Raw genomic sequence first — 18888 nt, 5'->3', positions numbered from 1 at the left:
AAGTGCTGGTCTTACCAAGGGCCCAGGTGTACTTTGTAGACATTTGATGGGCGACATCTGCTCCTTTACGTTGTGTCCACCCGAGCAGGAAGGTTTAGACTCTAGTCTTCCTAGTGAGCCTTCAGTCAGTCTGCTGGAACCTGTCCCGCTCTCCCTCATTGCACCCTCCACAGAAAACCTAGAAGATATAACGAAACCTACGGCCCAGTGTTCAGGGAGCTGTCTTAGTTTCGTCAATGAGATTCAAGTGTGGAATCATACTGATTGAGCACAATTCCGTCATGTGTGTGTTTCATCTAGTCCAGATGTTCGGGGCATCAAAGCAGTCCGTGAGAAGATACGTGTGAATGGCCATAGAAAAATGGAAGGGAGGGATGGAAACGCACTTTTATTCTAAAAGTAAACATGGTGATTGCCCACGGACTTGGGGATTACATCTGTTGTCGAGTGAGGGATGTGGGGTGAGGATGGAAGACCGGTCAGTAATGGCTCCAGCTCTGCTGGCAAGCACCTGTGTTCTGGGTGTGTTGCTGACAAGCCAGAAATGAGGCATTCATGATATAAATCAAGTCTGTGCTTTCGCTCGGTTGTGCTGAGGTCATTAATTCTGGCAACACAGCAGAGAATATAATCAGACACGCTAATCCTAGAAAAATGGAGGGAAATCACATTCTTTAACACTCATTTGTCTTAGTGCTTTGTCCTCCAAAATGTTCTGCCTTTGAGCTAATTATCTTGGAATACTGAATGAATGTTTTCCTGCTATGTCAGGGTCTCTGAAGTGCAAGTCACTTCCCATGATTGTTTTTTCCTTTACAGACTTTAAGCCTACGTCGGTAACACCATGTAAATGTATAGATTGAGGCAAAAAATATCAAAGGTTGTATATCCTGAACACAGATGGAGTCCAGTAGAGTTTCTCCTTAATAGTATAATACTGTTTTTCCTGTTTTAACTCTGTATGCATGGTAACTGAATTAGTTTCCTAATTGTTACTATTGTAACAAATTACCACAAACCGTGTGGCTGAAAACTACAGAAATTTATTCTCTTACAGTTCTGCAGGCCGGAAGACCAAAATCAAGTTGTTGGCAGGGCCACGCTTCCTTCCAAGGGCTCTAGGGCCTGCCTCTTCCGGCTTCTGGCGGCTCCTGGCTTTCGTTGGCCTCTGCCGTCATCTTTACATGGTTTCCCCCTGTGTCTGTATGTGTCCTTTTCTGTCTCACATAAGGACACTCTCACTGGATTTAGGACCCACCCTAATGGAGAATCATCTCATCTCAATGCTTAATTACATCCCCAAAGACCCTATTTCCAAATAAGATCACATTCTGAGGTTCTGGGTTGATGGAAATTTGCGGGGAGGCTATTCCCCCCACTACAACCCTGTTTTAAAGCTGAAATTGAAAAAGATACTCTGATTTGTATTAACACAAATTGCCTTGGTCAAGTATCCTACAAGAAAAAAGTGCTTGGTAACATTGAGTCCCACAGCTGTTTTTGGGAAAAATGACCGACCTCTGCATGACGAGGCCCCTGTTCAGTTATTTGTGAAGTGTGGTGTTCGACTTCTCTGCTTCAGTCAGATGACTCTCCATCTGGCTGGCTGAGCCCTCACCTTGTTTTGACAGGAAGAAAAACCACCAGTGATTGAGAATCCTTTCTTTCATTGGGAGGGAGGAAGCAATAAATGGAGCCTAGAATAGGTGGATGCCTTCAAGTGAGTATTGCATCCTCAGGCTTGCTTGGTCCTCTAGGTCGGTATACACTAAAGTACTTTCACGTGCTGCCTGTAGCCTCCAGCGCCCAGCTAGTCTGAGGGTATTTAGTTTTAAGCTGACTGGTTTTCAAATTTATGGTCTAATGTTAGAACTTCTCTTTTTTTGTGAGTAAGTAGAGGCAAAGCAACTCGAATGTAAGGGAACAAAATCACACCCCCAACTCAGCGGTGCCCCTTCCTTCCCCCTCTCCCAACCTCTCCTCCATGGAGACTCAAGGACCCGCGGGAGGGGGCTCTATGCAGCGCCTTTTGAGAGTTGAGCATCTCTTTCTCTATCCCTGGGTTGTCATTGTTTTCCAGTAGCATCTGGAAGGAACAGCTGTTTACAAAAAATAATGTCTGGGCTTCCCTGGTGGTGCAGTTGGTGAGAGTCCACCTGCCGATGCAGGGGACACGGGTTCGTGCCCCGGTCCGGGAAGAGCCCACATGCCGCGGAGCGGCTGGGCCCGTGAGCCATGGCCGCTGAGCCAGCGCGTCCGGAGCCTGTGCTCCGCAACGGGAGCGGCCACGACAGTGAGAGGCCCGTGTACTGCAAAAATAATAATAATAATGTCTGGCCTTTGTCAGAGCTCTCTCTTGACAACCTCTGAGCACCTGCTTTCAGTCGGGCATTGCGGCCTCCCCCAGGGCTGGGGAGACAGGGTGAGTAAAGGCCACAGTGCCCTCCCCCGTAGTGGACTCCCGCAGGTGGGCTGCTGGTGCCAGGGGACCCGCTTCCCGTCCCTCCGATCTGTGTTTGAGGGCAACTACCGGCCGTGCAGGAAACCAGGAAACCTCCTGTGAGACTGGGAGGGGACCAGGGTTTGGGCCTTAAATTTTCATGAGGAAACCTGGATGGGAAGGAGATAAAAATAGAGAACTGAGAGCAGAGGGCCGTGTCTTTTATTTTATTCTTACACGGTATAAAGTCTATTAAGGACTAAAACCCCGTGATGGTGCTATGATGAGCACATGCTGAGTGCAGACTTGGAAAACAGCACAGGCTTCACTGACGGCCGGCCAGCTGGGGTTGCTTTGGTGTCACGTAGCGTTTCATCCACAGCTGTCAATAAGAGGAAACGGCTCTTGGCGTATAAATTGTTAGACTGATTTAACGTCTGCAAGATAGTTTTTGTCAGAAGGGCAGCAGAAAGAAGCATCGTTATAACCATGTTAAGTTATAAGGAAAAGGAAAATAAAGATGCAAAAGTAAAAAGGTTAAATTCACATATCCTAACGGCAGAGAGCAACACTTACTAAGATAGCAAAGATTCCAGTGTTTTAAAACTTTTAAACTGAGACACTGATTTCGACAGGAAGTTGAACATCTGCTGTGTCACTAAACCTGTCAGTGAGAATGATGATAGTCTTGGGACAAATTCGAGAGTGAAAGGCCCGTGGTCTGGGAGCCTCTTTCTGGGAGCCTCTTTCGTCTACATGCAGAGGCTCTGAGGGATCATGTGGGATCGCCTCCTCGGGGCCGAGGATTGGTAACGTGTCACAGGTGGCAGAGGGGCTCTTCTGTCCCTGGCTCGGGTGGAGATGCCAAGCCTTTGGAAGAGTAGTCCCCAGGGGAGGGGGGGGTAGAATTCAGACACCCATGAGAATTGAACATCTTAAATCCTGAAGTTTCAGATTTGCCAGAAAGACCAAAAATGAGAAACAAATGCTTGTTGACCTCCCATTCATTTGCATATCAAGCCAATATTTTGGTTTACTTCCACCTTTCACAGTAGGTCAATTCTGTCTTTTTCATGGATAAGGTAACAGTTACATTGCATGTCTTTTGCTTGACAGTCATTTGGCTTATTCCCATAGTACTTCCTTGTATAAAAACAAACTGCAGAAGCGATGGTGGAGGTCAGTCCCAACCTCCTAATTTTACAGATGAGAAACTCCAAATCTAGTGAGGCAAAGTGCCTTTTCTAAAATTGTAAGCAGTAAAGCGTGATGTAGAGCTGGAACCCTTTATCTTCATGTCCGGCGTTCTTTTCTCTGTTTGCGGGGGAGCAGCATCACCAAGTGTAGGGGGAAGATGGTGGCACTGACTCCAGGGGGAAAAACAATTTAAAAAATGAAAAATAAACTGCAGGTGTGCTAAGAGACAAATGGTCGTATGCATTTTTAATAATGTTTCCAAGAGTATAGAACTCCTTCCCTCCAGCTCCAAGGTACGATTTATAAAGAACGGGATTTGGGAGTGTCTATGCCTAGCCACATAAATAGCATAGCCATGTAAATATCTCGCCAGTCACTTGACTTGCTCACTGTTGTGTTCCCTTCCATACTCAGCTTTCATTCTGCTACTTTTTTTTTTTAACGAAGGAAAGAATGATTTATATCATTGTTTTATTCCCCTACAACCATCTTCACTCCTTAGTATTTCTCTTGCTAGCAGTGGCTACAGATGTGTGCATTCTGCTACCAGTTTCTCTGTTCTTGACAGTCACAAAAATCTGTAAGTTGGCTAAATTTGACCTGATGTTTTGTTGACATTTTTATGTTGTTTCTATTTACATAATAAGAATACAAGTTATGATCCTAGGACTTGTTAACAGTAAAAATTGACAGGGGAGAATAACCTGAGTAAATCTGTCTTGCTTTACAAGAATCCATTTAAATTCGTAGGATTAGAGCATATAACCGTCCCACCTGAAGTTTAGCCTAAGCTGACCTGGGAGGTGAAGGGGCAGGTCCCATCCCTCGGTGAGGAAGGGGGCCGGCTGCTGCGGGCAACACAGCAGCAAGATGAGGTGGCCAAGGCCTCCCTGCCATCTGCAGAATTACCCTTTCTTGGCCCTTTTACCTTCGACAAGGGTTGAATCGGTTAACCTTTCCTTGTGTAGTGTGATTTGCGTTTGCGACGCACGCAGAGATCGTGATCGTGGTGGAGTTCTGTACCTGCTAGCCTTGCCCTCTTCCAGATGACGTCAAACCCATACCGCTTCCAAAGAGGTGACTTTTTTCCCCACCATCTCATTTGTGGTGGGAAGTACCGCTTCTTGCAACGCTGGACTTTCCGGGAAGCGTTTCCTTTCCCTGCCGGCCCGGTGCAGTGTTTGAAAACATGGGAGCGCCACCAGCCATGCCCCGCCGGGCAGCTTGTGCGCAGCGGTGTAGACGGAGACCCACATGGTTGCATTTCTCTTCTCTGTTTTCAGGGCCTGTTGCAGAGGTTGGGTAACTTGGACTGACATGTTTCATGGTGGCTTGTTGCCACTTCTATTTGCGTGTAGCCCTCTGATAAGTGAGTGAGCGAGCGATGCGCCTCCTAACTAAGGAGATAACGATAATCCGGCGTGACCCGAGAACCTCCGAGCTGGGCGGGCGTGGGGCAGTGAGAGGAGGAGGGCGGAGGGGGCCGGGGGCCAGCTGAGATCACCCGGCTCATGGCGTCGCCGGCGCCCTTGTCGCTTGCTTTCCAGGGCGGCAGCAGCAGCTGGACGCGGCGCGCCTGAACGACTACGTGAACGCGGACCACGACCTGTACCGCGACACGCGCCACCGCTCCGTGCTGCCCCCAGCTGAGCGGCCCGGCGAGCGGCGCCGGGCCGAGATGCGGCACCTGTACGGGGCCAGCGCCGCCAAGATCCAGGCCATGGAGGCGGCCGTGCAGCTCAGCTTCGACAAGCACTGCGACCGCAAGCAGCCGAAGTACTGGCCAGTCATCCCGCTCAAGTTCTGAGCCGCGCCCCTTCCTCTCGCTGTCCCCCTCCCCCTCTCCCGTGGCTCTTCTCTGGGTAAGACTGACTAATGAGCACGTTCACCAAAGTCCCCTGGGGGCGGGGGTAATGTCAGCCACCTGGAGGTGGGCAGGACGTGCCCTGCTGCCAACATGAGAGATCTTCTCTTGAGGTAAAATGGGAATTTCATATACATCCCACTAGTTTTTAATGTCACTAAGAGCGACCAGTTCATTAAAGTTCTCGCTTGGAGATACTGCCTAGTTGTTGCGTTTCTGTTTTCTTGTATCTTTAACCAACCGAACTAGGCAAAGGCCTTCAGTGAGTCAGGTGTCCTCTCCCGCTCCAATTCCTTTAGCCCCGCGGAAAAGGATGCAAGCCCGCCGGACGAATACCGCTTCTCCAGCACAGAGCTCCGCGTGCGTGTTCTATCAAGGGCCTAAGAGTTCCTAGTTTTGGCTTTCAGGCCAGGTGGGCTGTGTCCTGACTCCTGCGTTCTGCCCTTGCAGCAGGAAAGCAGCCAGAGATGGTAAGTAAACAACTGGGCATGGCTGCATGCCAATAAAACTTTATTTATAAAAGCAGGCTACAGGCCAGGTTTGGCCTGTTGGTGGTAGCTTGCCAACTCCTGCTCTAAAGGAGTGAGAATCCCTGTGTGATGTCCTTCTGGTTATCTGCTTGTCTCTACAGAGCTTGAATGTCATCCAGAATTGAGAGCCAAGGACGGCAGTTCCCCAACCTGCTCACCTCTGTAGTCTCCTCTGTTGTAGGAAAGGTATAATTGAGCTCTTACTACAGGGAGTGACTGTTGTTTTGATAAAAGAATACATTTCTGAGAACGAAAACCTAAAAATGGACGAGACAGTCCATTTGTAAAAGCCAGCTGCCTTTTAAATAAGTTACGACAGCGCGCTGCCGGGGTCAGCTGCGCTGACCTGAGAATCTTACCACGTCCATCAAAGGTTGTTGAAAAGATGTAGTATTAACGTGCTTCTCCCTCGGAACGCTTAGCTGCACGTTCCAGCCCCTGCCCTGAGACAAATGCATTACTTTCATCAGCCCTGGGTGCTTATTTTTCCAAGTTCCCGTTTTATTACTGGAGTTGCAGTTTGTGCTTGGGTATTGCAGACAAAAATCAGAATTAACTTCCCCTGAGGTGACATGTGACCAAAATTTCAAACCTTTACCAGTTCTCTTTTTTTATTTGAAACCCGTACGCCGAAATAGAAAATTAACGTGACTGAGGCACATATACAAACCGAAGTCTATAATTGCAGCAGGTTCTTAGCTATTTGAGAGTGAAGTGTTTCTCTTTACAAAGGACTCTCCTACCTTCCCCCAGAGAAACCACCAGGCTGGTCCCACCCGTGCTGGCTAGTTACTTCCACCTCCCAGTGCTTGGTGTTCCTCACTCTTGAGATGGGCATCCATGATTCCCCCACATGCGGTCCTTGTGCGGACCACCTGGAATTAGTGCCTGGAAAATGCATAGTGCTGGCCACACAGTATATACTCAGTCAGTGTTGACACTTATTTATTCCCTGTCTTTAATTTTTGTTTTGGTTGCTCTGCGTCTTAGTTGTGGCTCGCGGGCTCCTTAGTTGTGGTTCGAGGGCTCCTTAGTTGCAGCTCGCCAGCTCCTGAGTTGTGGCGTGTGGGCTCCTTAGTTGCAGCACGCTGGCTCCTTAGTTGTGGCCTGCGAACTCTTAGTTGCAGCACGCATGCAGGATCTAGTTCCCTGACCAGGGATCGAACCCGGGCGCCCTGCATTGGGAGCACGGAATCTTATCCACTGTGCCACCAGGGAAGCCCTATTCCCTGTCTTTAAAAATTGCCAAAGAGTGCCAGCTATGGAACTTCTTCCAGATATGGAGACATGTCTCCCTGTCAGCAATTGGAATGGATGGACTGGCTCTTGACACCTGAGTCCCACCTGTCCTTCTTCCCTGATGTCTCATTTGTGATCATTTGTGATAGGAGGGACCCATGACTTGTTCATTCATTTACACAGCAGGTGTTTAGTCTTTTCCATCCCAGTTAGCTGGACCATGGCCTCTTCCCTCGGGGAAGTGGCAGCCTGGGAGGGGCAGACAGGTGTGCGATGGTTGTAGTTGCAGTATGTGCACAGTGGAGAAGGAGGTGAGGGCAGGCTCTGTCAGCCTCAGCATCGGTGACATTCGGGGCTGGATCATCCTTTGTTCTAAAATAGTACATACCATGGATGCATACATATGTACTCAAATTGAGAAACTCTCTTCAAAAAGATTCACACACACCAGCTTCAGAACAGAGGTTAGTTCTGAGCAGGGAGAGGATTGGAGTGCCAATCCAAAGGGGTTTTTCTGTCTCCCTGATGTAATTTCTTTATAACAGAAAAGCTGTAGCAGCAACGCAGCTTTTTTTCGTTTGTTTTTTGCAGTACGCGGGCCTCTCGCTGCTGCGGCCTCTGCCGTTGCAGAGCACAGGCCCTTGGACGCGCAGGCCCAGCGGCCATGGCTCACGGGCCCAGCCACTCGGCTGCACGTGGGATCAGCAACCCAGCTTTGATGGAGGCCCCCAAATTCGTCAAACTTATGACACAAACTAGTTTCTCTTTCACTTCAGTTTTAGGGTTAACTGTAACATGAAATATTTATTTATCAAACACTGATACAAGGTTTACTATGGGCCACATACTTTTCTAATTGCTTTACAAATATGAATTTCTTTAGCAATCAACCTGTGAAGTAGCTATTGTAGGTATTCAACCTGTTTTCCAAAACTCTTAGGTCGGGTATGTTTCAGAATTCAGACATCGTACTTTTGAAAAGTAGAACAGCGTATCGTGGAACTTGTCCCGGTGGGCTGGGGCAGCAGCTTGCCATCAAAGCCAGTTGCAGTAAAATGGACGAATATTCTAAGTGGGATAAGTAAAGACCATAAATATCCCCAATTCCATTCGTGTCAGGTTTTGTCATCAAATCCTTATAGTCTAGTCAGGTTTGGCTGGCAAACAAATTATTTAAAAACAAAATGTAACACAACTTCCAGTTTCCAGAGATTTGGGGACTTCAGGAAAGTGGTGAAGGAATATTATTTCCATTTCACAGATGAGGAAACTGAAGTACAGAGAAATTGACCGACTTAAGTTTGCTCTCAGTGGTGGAAGTGAGGGTCAAACCCAGATGTTCTGACTCCTGAACTCCCCACTTTTAGCTGCTCCACCCTGCTGAACTTGGCCTCTACAACCATATTCACAATATGTGTAAAGCACAGTGTATCCAGAGCACGGTGAAGAATCTGGAGCTGATTATGGCCCTCAGCAAGATTCCAGTGTGCTCCATGCTGGAGCACAGGGTTAGGCTCTAGTCCTGCTGGAGAATGTGTGACTCTGGATAATGTTCTTTGTTCTGAATTTTAGAAATGAGCCTATAGCAGCAAGAAGAGGGGACACAGTCGAGCTATTGAAGAAATGGATGTTCTGGGGCTTGGCAATTTGGAGCAGGTGAGGAAAAGTCTAGGATGGCTCGGGTTTCTGTCTTGGATAGTGGTTCTCATCGTTGAGCTAAAGAAAACACTGAGAAACAGGTTTAGGAAGAAGGATAATTAACTCCATTTGGGGACACAGTGAGTTTGAATAGCTCACAGGATACCCAGTGACATCCTGTCGGTCACTGGATATTCGGGCTTGGAACTCAGTGGAGAGGGTCCACATCAAAGACACAGACTTCTGGGACTTCCCTGGTGGCACAGTGGTTAAGAATCCACCTGCCAATACAGGGGACACGGGTTCGATCCCCAGTCCGGGAAGATCCCACGTGCCGCGGAGTAACTAAGACCGTGTGCCACAACTACTGAGCCCGCGCGCCTAGAGCCCGTGCTCCGCAATGAGAGGCCCGCTCACCGCAACTAGAGAAAGCCCACACGCAGCAACGAAGACCCACTGCAGCGAAAAATAAAATAAAATAAAATAAAATAATATATATATAGACTTCTGAGTCCTCAGCCTTACGATTATGGAAAAGGGGACCATATACAGACTAGGAGGAATGGACCAGTGACAGTGGGGCCCTGAAGACAATGACTTTAACATGCAGGTAAAGAGGAGTCTGTAAAAGGAATTGAGAAGAAATGGCAAAGACAAAGGAGAGGAGAACCAGGAGCCAGGGGCGTTTCGAAAGAGAAAATTATAAGTGGGACAGGTGGCCAGTATGGCTTCTGCTGTGATGCGTTAGGAAGTTGACTTACCCACCAATGAAGTATTTTTGCAAATATATATATAGAGAGAGAGAGATAGAGATATAGATAGATAAATAAATTGATTTATCAAATATATTACAAATATTTTTGTAAATATGAAAACAATCTAAGACTTTACATCGAATTACCAATTTATAGGACGTTCAAGGACTAGACTAATGTGTTACAAGGCACCATGAAGGCACAATCAGCCAAATCCAGAATTGGGAAATTTGATACGACAGAAAACCCAATTTCTTCAATAAATGGACTTTTTTTTTTTTTTTTTTTTTTTTTTTTTTTTTTTTTGTTTGCCTCTGCGGAGCACAGGCTCCGGACACGTAGGCTTAGCAGCCATGGCTCACGGGCCCAGCCGCTCTGCGGCATGTGGGATTTTCCCGGACCGGGGCACAAATCCGTGTCCCCTGCATCAGCAGGTGGACTCTCAACCACTGCGCCACCAGGGAAGCCCACAAATGGACTTTTAAAAAGTGTGTGTTGGAGAAGGGGTCATGGCAGAGGGAGGGACTGTCAATGTGTGTACCGTATGCTAACACATATATATGGAATCTAAAAAAACAAAAATGGTTCTGAAGAACCGAAGGGCAGTACGGGAATAAGGACGCAGACATAAAGAATGGACTTGAGGACACAGAGGGGGAAGGGGGTAAGCTGGGACGAAGTGAGTGAGTGGCGTTGACATATATACTCTACCAAGTGTAAAATAGATAGCTAGTGGGAAGCAGCCGCATAGCACAGGGAGATCAGCTCGGTGCTTTGTGACCACCTAGAGGGATGGGATAGGGAGGGTGGGAGGGAGGGAGATGCAAGAGGGAGGGGATATGGGGATGTATATATGCGTATGGCTGATTCACTTTGTTGTACGGCAGAAACTAACACAACATTGTGAAGCAATTATACTCCAATAAAGTTGTTTTAAAAATTAATAAAAATAAAAGATGTAATGTATGGACTTTGTATGGATCCTAACTTGAACAAATTATTAAAATTTGGGAGGAAATTTGAATATGGACTGAGTATTAGAGGATATTAAAGAATTATGAATTTTGTTAGGTGTAATCATTGTTTTGTGGTTATATATTCTTTTAAAGTTCTGAGCTGTTGAAGACACAACTCTTTACAGTTGAACTCATATGATGTCTGGGGTTTCCTTTAAGGTTTGTATTCCAGTGGCAGAGCGTGGGAGAGGTGAAACAAGAGTTGAAACAAGGTGGGCAAAATGCTGAGAAATGTTGAAGCTGGGTCATGGATACATGGAGATTCATTATGCTCTTTTCTCTAGGTTTGTTTATGTTTGAAAATTCCATAGTACATTTTTAGAAAATGAAATGGAATTTGAAAGAAACAGATTAATAGTATTGTCACAGAAAGGTCTGCAAACTAAGAACAGACAAGTAGACTTTGGCCTGACAATCTATAAACCATTGTAACATAAAAGACCTTAAAGCAATTTCAGTGGATAGGTGGGGAGGAAAACCAAAGTTTACATCAAAAGCTAAGATACTGGGGGGAAAAAAGGATTGCACCATGTCAAAGGGACATGGGAGCCAGTCTGAAAGATCTCCCACTGGCCAAACTGGAGCGATTCAAGCAAAAATATATATAACATAGAATTGGATTATAACCCAAATTATAAAAGAAATACACAGAAGTCCATACTGACAAGTGATTAAATAAAAAAATGGCAAGAAGAGACAAATCTTCCAGAATTCTAAATAATGGCTGCAGATACTGCCCCCTCGAGGGGGGCTGACCTTACTCCCTCCCCATTGAGTAGGGGCTAAACTAGTAGCTTAATTCCAAAGTACAGAGTACAGAAAAGGGAAAATAACAACCTTCAGTGGAGAAACTTTGCCGACACCACATTATCCAAGCGTTCGAGGTCAACATCACCAGTGGTAAGTTCTACAGGGACCTTGTCCTACCACCTGGTGTGATCTGACGTGATGAGAAGGGCACTTCACCCCCATGGTAGCCTCAAAACCTATAACTGCAGTCTCATCATGAGAAGATATCAGATAAAACCAAACTGAGGGACATTCTACAAAATACCTTCCCAGTACTCTTAAAAACCCTCCAGGTCATGAAAAGCAAAGAAAGACAGAAACTGTCAGAGGAGACTAAAGAGACATGATGAAGAAATGTGGTGTGGGAGTCTGGTTGGATCTTGGAGCAGAAAAGGGTATTCGAGGAGAAACTGGTGAAATTCAGATAAAGTATGTAGTTGTACTGAATAGCCATGTGCCAGTGTTAATTTCTTACCTTTGATGAATGTCCCATAGTCAGGTAAAAGGTTAACAGTGGGGGAAACTGGGTGAAGGTTCACAGGAACCGTATTATCTTTATAATTTTTCTGTAAATCTAAAATAATTCCAAAATAAAAAGGGGCTTAAATAAAAACAAATTTAATACAGGGTGTTGCTGATGGTCTTTATAGCAGTTACTCTTCTTCCACCTTTCAAAGAGGGGAAATACATTTTTATTTTTCTAAAGAAAGGAATTTACAAAGCCTTTTTTCTTCTAAATGCTGTAGACTCTGACATCTAGGACACCAGAATGACGAGACCGAAGGCAAAGCGAAGGAAGGATCCGACCTTTACTAGGTACCTGATATGTGTAGTGCTGGGTGATTTATACACATTACCTGGGTTGTTTCTCCTAACAGCCTGATAAAGCAGGATCCCCAATTTTCTTAAGAGCAGATTGATTCAAGTAAGAAGTAGTAACATGTCTAATGGCTGGGGGGTTGGATGGAGATCTGGGGGGGGACTGCAGATGGGGGTAGGCTTTCCTTTCGAGGTGAGGAAAATATTTTGGAACTTGAAAGAGGTGGTGTTTACACAACACTGCGAATGTACTCAATGCCACTGAATGGTTCACTTGAAAACGGTTACTTTCATGTTATGTGAATTTCAGCTCTGTGAAAGAAGATGTAATATTTTTAAAAGGTTGAGAAGCTGTGGTCTGGGGATGGGAGAAACACGTGGAGAGTGACGTGCAGAAATCACGTGGTGTGTGATAGTTTCAATTTTCATTTTTTTGGCCAAAGAACAGCCCCACAAATAAGTATTAGTATATGACAGAGCACTACTACTCCAAAGAACACAGTTTGAGAAACACCTTTTCATTGAATGAGGCCTCATTTTAACAGAGAACAATGTAGGGATCTCATTTGCCTGCAAGTGCCATAGAAGCCACCCATGTGGCTTCAGGAAATAGAAGAGGGCCCAAGACCAGTTTGAAGAGAAGCTGTACTGGGGCTCATTCTATTCCTAGAACGGATATGTCAGACAATATGGAGATGGCACAGACACACACTCCAGGTAGAGCGACCAGCGACAGGCAGAAATTTGGGTTGTGTATGGGAAACAGAATGGAGATCCATCTGCCAGACTCGTAAGGTTCTCAGACCTGGGGGCATATTAGGGTCACTTGGATCCACTCCAGTCGATTCCATCAGCATTGCCGGGGGTAGGGGCCCAGGCACTGCTATTTTATTGGAAGCTTTCTAGGTGATCCCGATGTGCAGCCAGGGTTGAGCCCACCAGTCTGGATCAGCTGTTCTCAAAATATGATGTAAGAACCTAGTGATGTTCGATTTGCAGTGTGATGTTACCCACTACGTCTCCAAGTTTAGCATGTGTAAGAATCACCTGGGGAGCTCGTTACAACACAGATTCCTGGGCCCTACTGTCAGATTCTGATTTAGCGGTCTGGGGTGAGACCTGTGAACTTGCATCAGCATCAAGCTCCCAGGTGATGCTGCTGGTCCATGGACTCCACATCGCGTAGCACTGATGTAAGCACCGTGATACAACCATAAAGGAGGTTTGCCAACAGTTTGCTTTCTTCAGGTATATGTAACAAAAATAGATTAAAGTGAGTGGGAGACAATGTGGTGGTTTAAGGGTCACCATGCCAGGATTTGCAAATATCCCACAGCTTTTCATCCTCCATAGTATGTACATGACGATGGCGAGGACGTGAAGCCGCGGGCAAGAGTGATGGGTTCATGAAGGTGAGTAATGACCCAGAAGTGGGGGAAAGGGCCAGTTTATGAAGGGTCTTCCATGCTAGACTATGGACTCTGTAAGCAACCGTAAGGTCTTTACAAAGGCCTGGACTGAACAAAGCCATTTCTCAGGAAGAAGATGTTTGAAGGCAATTACAGTAATGAGAATTAATGGGGCGTGACTAAAGAAGTGGCAGTGGAATTGGAGAGAGAAGATGGATGTGAGAGATGGGGCAGAAATGGCAACTCCATCCCTCCAAGTGCTCAAGTGACTCCTCCAACCAATCCATCAGAAATCCTCTCACCTGGGTTCATTCAGCGGCTTCCTAACCACCTTTGCCCTCCTACAATTTGTTCTTAACACAGCTCCTGCAGAGATGCCTTTAAAACGTACCCCAGATCACATCACTTCCCAGCCCCCATCTACTTCACAATGACAGCGCAAGTCCTCACAGTGCGCTCTAAGGCACAGCGAGATCTGGTCCCCTATTATCTTTCTGACATGGTTCAGTTTACTTGCCCAGGCTCTCATTTTGCTCCAACCCCACTGATGATCTAACTCTTTCTAGGACCTTGCTTCTCAAAAGTGAGGTCCCTGGACCAGCAGCATCAGTATCATCTGGGAGCTCATTAGAAATGCGGTGTCTCAGGGCCCATCCAGACCTACTGAATCAAAATCCGCATTTTAACAAGACCCCCAGGGTATTCCTCTACACAGCTCTGCACACTGCTGTCCGCAGGATTTTCCATTTGTCGTTCCTCTACCCAGATGGCTTAGCCTCTGAGTATCCACAAAAATCATTCCCTCCCTCCTTTATTCATATGGCACCTTTTCCGTGTCCTATTTAAAGTTGCAAAACCCTCTCCACCAGGAAGGCACTCCTTAAGCGCTGCGTTGCCTTTCTGTCCCCCCCGACGTCTCTTATCACCACCTGAATTTTTTTTTTTTTTTGCAATACGCGAGCCTCTCACTGCTGTGGCCCCTCCCGCTGCGGAGCACTGGCTCCGGATGCGCAGGCTCAGCGGCCATGGCTCACGGGCCCAGCCCCTCCGCAGCATGTGGGATCCCCCCGGACCGGGGCACGAACCCGTGTCCCCTGCATCGGCAGGCGGACTCTCAACCACTGCACCACCAGGGAAGCCCTCTGTGACTTTTTTGAGCCTGTCTTGCAGGATTATTTGACTTTTAAACTCCGCGTGTATACACCTTTCATTTGTTTGTTGAGATTAAAAACTGCAGAGTCTGGTTCCACGTGTAAGGAGGCTGGGAGTCCCCACTCCATCTCAACAACAAGTAAAAGCTGAGCAGCCCGGAAAATCAACAGCTCTTCTTGGATCTGTAAGAGAGGGGAGGAAGCAGAGCAAACCACTGCCCCCAGGATTGGAGAGACGAGCGAATACAAGGAGTCACGGCTGCCGCAGCAGAGACTCAGGAGCGGAAACCTCGCGGGAACCAGTGTCGGGGTAGGAAAACAGGAACTGCAGCTGACAGATTGCTGCAGGCTCCGTGTGGACAAGTCTGAGGATTAAAACCTCCAGGGGGTCCAGTCATAAGGGGGTCCCCACACTACATGGTGGTATTTCTCTCCAGGAGCTTGACCAGATTCCCACAGTGAATACTGGAGAAGGATCCCCTCGGGTTTCCAGCCGGGGAAGAGGAACCAGAACCGTTGTGAAATAAGCCAGAGTACTTTGTTTTTCTTTGCAAGGCCTGCCCTCAGGGCAACGAGTTAGCCAGAGCCTCACCTGCTGGGGTGTTGTCGGAGCCTAACTGACCTGGGGATGGGAAATAACCAACTCCAGGCATCCTGTGCACCTAAGGGAGGAGAAAAAACTGAGAAGCATTTGTGAAGTTCACAGTCCAGAGACATAGGCTCATTGAAAGACTGAGACCTAATAACAGGACTATAGAATGCTTCCCCTCCCCCAACTCCTAACCACATTACTAAAGGCCCACTTATAGCATTTCCTTTTACCCAGTACATCATGTCCAACTAGCAAGAAAAAATCAACGAGGTGTACCAGAAGACAGAAAACATAGTTTGAAGAGACAAAGCAGCCATCAGAACCAGACATAGCAGGAATGTTGGAATTATCAGCCCAGGAATTTAAGACAACTCCAATTAATATGCTAAGGACTCCGATGCATAAAACAGCATGTAAGAACAGATGGGCAGTGGAAGCAGAGAGATGGTAATACTAAAAAGAACCAAAAAGAAATGCTAGAGATCAAAAAACACTGTAACAGAAATGAAGAATGCCTTTGATGGGCTTGTTAGTAGACTGGACACAGCTGAGGAAAAACAGCTCTGATCAATAGAATCCTCAAACACCAAAAAGCAAAGAGAAGACTGAAAAAAGCGACAACATAATATACAAGGACTGTGGGACGACTAAAAAAGGTGTAATACACACGTAATTGGGAATACCAGGAGGAGGAGAAAAAGGAACAGAAGAAATATTTGAAATGATGATGACTGAGAATTTCTGCAAGTCAATATCAGACATCAAGCCACAGATCCAGGCAGCTCAGAGAACACCAAGCAAGATAAATAGCCCCCCAAAACTACAACTTGGCATATCATCTTAAAATTACAGAAAATCAAAACTAAAGGAAAAATCCTGAAACAAGCTAGACAAAAAAAACAGCTTTCCTATAGAGAAACAAAGATAAGAATCATGTCCAAATTTTCTGCAGAAACCATGCAAGCAAGAAGAGAGTGACGTAAAATATTTAAAGGATTGAGAGAAAAAGCCTCACCAACTTCAATTTCTGTACCCAGAGAAATAAAGAATTTCTCAAACAAAAATTGAACAAATTTGCCAAGGTACCTGCCTTGCAAGAAATGTGAGAAGTTTTTTAAGAGAGAAGGAAAATAATACAGGTCAGAAACTCGGATCTACATGAAGAAAGGAAGAGCATCAAAGAAGGGATAAATGAAGGTAAGACAAAACGTTTCTTTTTTTTTTTTTTCATTTCATAGTTGGGTTATTTTGATGCAGTTTCGTCGTTTAAGGTGGTATGGCTATGTTAAGTGGTTCATTTCCATCCTGAAGAAGACACTAACAGCCTCTATCTTATGTAATTTTGTCAAATTCAAACATGACTCTTTGGCCAGTTTTTTTTTAATATTTTTTTTACATATCTTGATAAGATTTTATTTTTCTGGAACTTTTTTTTTAATGTTCATGGATCATTTTTTAAGCCTTCAAGTAGTTTGGAAACATTTGCCGATTTGCTCATTCCTCTGGCTAGAGCCTGTCAGAGCATTTATCCCACCTGTACTGAAAATCTCTGTTCTCCCAGCTGGGGGTAGGACAGCTTGACGGAGATGATCAGGGAGAAATGAGGAGTGAGCAAACTTTATAAACTGCTTCTAATTCTCTTATTCAGTAGGCTCTGATCCACCCCAGCTTCTACAAAATCAGACCTGAAAATACTTGGCCAAAAAGCAGGATTCTAACTAGCACCAAAATAAATTTTAAAATAGAATCTCTGTAGGAAAGAGAATTAGATTATGCTTCCCATTCCCACTCTTGCTTTAAGATATCTATATGTTTAAGTCCAAGGGAGACTTAGAAAGCTGTTCTGCCCCAAGTAAAAATTCGGAATGTCTGAGTACATTTATTTTGCAAAGTTACAGGGAAGTTTCTTTGGGAAATGCTGCAGCACGTCCCCCCAAAATGGTTGGTGATTAGCGATACAGTTGGTGTGCAAACAAGTGACATGTAAGACATGTAGGTCAAAGAGGATGAGGCCTAATCATAGGCTAAAAAACAATTCTGAAATGTGATCATTTGAAAACTTGAGCTGATTATAAAGCATCATCATTTAACAGCATGTCTTGTTAAGCTATCCAGCTACCTCTTTTGCAAGTTGAATTCCAACATGGATCTTACTTAGAATTTTCTTTTTACTTTTTATTTTACTTAAAGTTTCTAAAAATTTTTAATTGCGATGTAGTTGATGTATAACATGGTATTCATTTTTGGCATACAACGTAATAATTTGATGTATGTAAACATTGCAAAATGATGACCACAGTAAGTAGTTAACATCCATCACCTCACCTAGTTACATTTTTTTTCCTTATGATGAAAACTTAAGATTTATTCTCTTAGCTTATTTCAAATATACATGTTATTAATATTATTAATATTACAATTAGTAAATGGTTAACTATAGTCACCATGCTGTACATTACATCCCCAGGACTTATGTATCTTGTAACTGGAAGTTTGTCCCTTTTGACACCCTTCACCCATTTTTCCCAACCCCCATTCCCTGCCTCTGGCAAACACCAATCATTTCTCCATATCTATTAGTTCATGGGTTTTTTAGATTCCGCGTATAAATGAGATCGTACGGTATTTGTCTTTCTCTGTCTGACTTATTTCACTTAGCATAATGCCCTCTAGGTCCATCCATGTTGTCGAAAATGGCAGGATTTCCTTTTTATGGCTGAATAATATTCCACTGTATATTTATACATTTTCTTATCCATTCATCTGTCATCACGTAGGTTGTTTCCATGTTACAGGTGTCATGAATGATGCTGCAATGAACATTAGTGTGCAGGTGTCTCGTCAAGATGATGATTTCATTTCCTTTGGATATATCCCCAAAAGTGGGATCCTTAGATTATATGGTAGTTCTGTCTTTAATTTGAGGGGGGAACCACCGTACTGTTCTCCATAGTGGCTGCACCAATTTACATTCCCACCAGTAGTGCACAAAGGTTCTTTTTCTCTGCATCCTTGCCAACAGTTGTTATTTCTTGTCTTTTTGATAGTAGCCATTCTAAAAGATGTGAGGTGATATCTCATTGTGGTTTTGATTTGCGTTTCCCTGATGATTAGTGACGTGGAGCAGCTTTTCATGTGCCTGTTGGCCATTTGTATGTCTTCTTTGGAAAAATGTCTATTCAGATCCTCTGCCCATTTTTAAGTCAGATTGTTTTCTGAGTTGTATGAGTTTTTCATATATTTTGGATATTAACCCCTTTTCAGGTATGTGATTTGCAAATATTTTCTCCTGTTCAGTAGGTTGCTTTTTCATTTTGTTGATAGCTTCCTTTGCTGTACAGAAGCTTTAGAGTTTGATGTAGTCCCACTTGTTGATTTTTACTTTTGTTGCCTTTTGGTGTCAAATCCAACAAATTATTGCCAAGACCTATGTCAGGAAGCTTACCCCC

At 45.1% G+C, this 18888-nt stretch overlaps 1 protein-coding gene across 2 annotated transcripts in view; it reads left to right on the top strand.

Moving 5' to 3' along the window:
- The window catches only part of GEMIN8 (gem nuclear organelle associated protein 8), a 21543-nt gene extending 15847 nt beyond the window's left edge, over positions 1 to 5696 (top strand). For both annotated transcript variants that reach the window (XM_024755251.1, XM_024755253.1), the window contains one exon: positions 5185 to 5696. In XM_024755251.1, coding sequence (XP_024611019.1) covers positions 5185 to 5444 — 260 coding nt within the window. In that variant the 3' untranslated portion in view covers positions 5445 to 5696. The remainder of the gene's footprint in view (positions 1 to 5184) is intronic.
- Positions 5697 to 18888: the final 13192 nt, after the last annotated feature.

Source organism: Neophocaena asiaeorientalis, unplaced genomic scaffold (genome assembly GCF_003031525.2).
Source record: "Neophocaena asiaeorientalis asiaeorientalis breed wild unplaced genomic scaffold, Neophocaena_asiaeorientalis_V1.1 scaffold668, whole genome shotgun sequence".
NCBI classification, from domain to species: Eukaryota; Metazoa; Chordata; class Mammalia; order Artiodactyla; family Phocoenidae; genus Neophocaena; species Neophocaena asiaeorientalis.
Note: the sequence above shows the minus strand (reverse complement) of the source record. Positions and strands in the feature narration are given on the sequence as shown.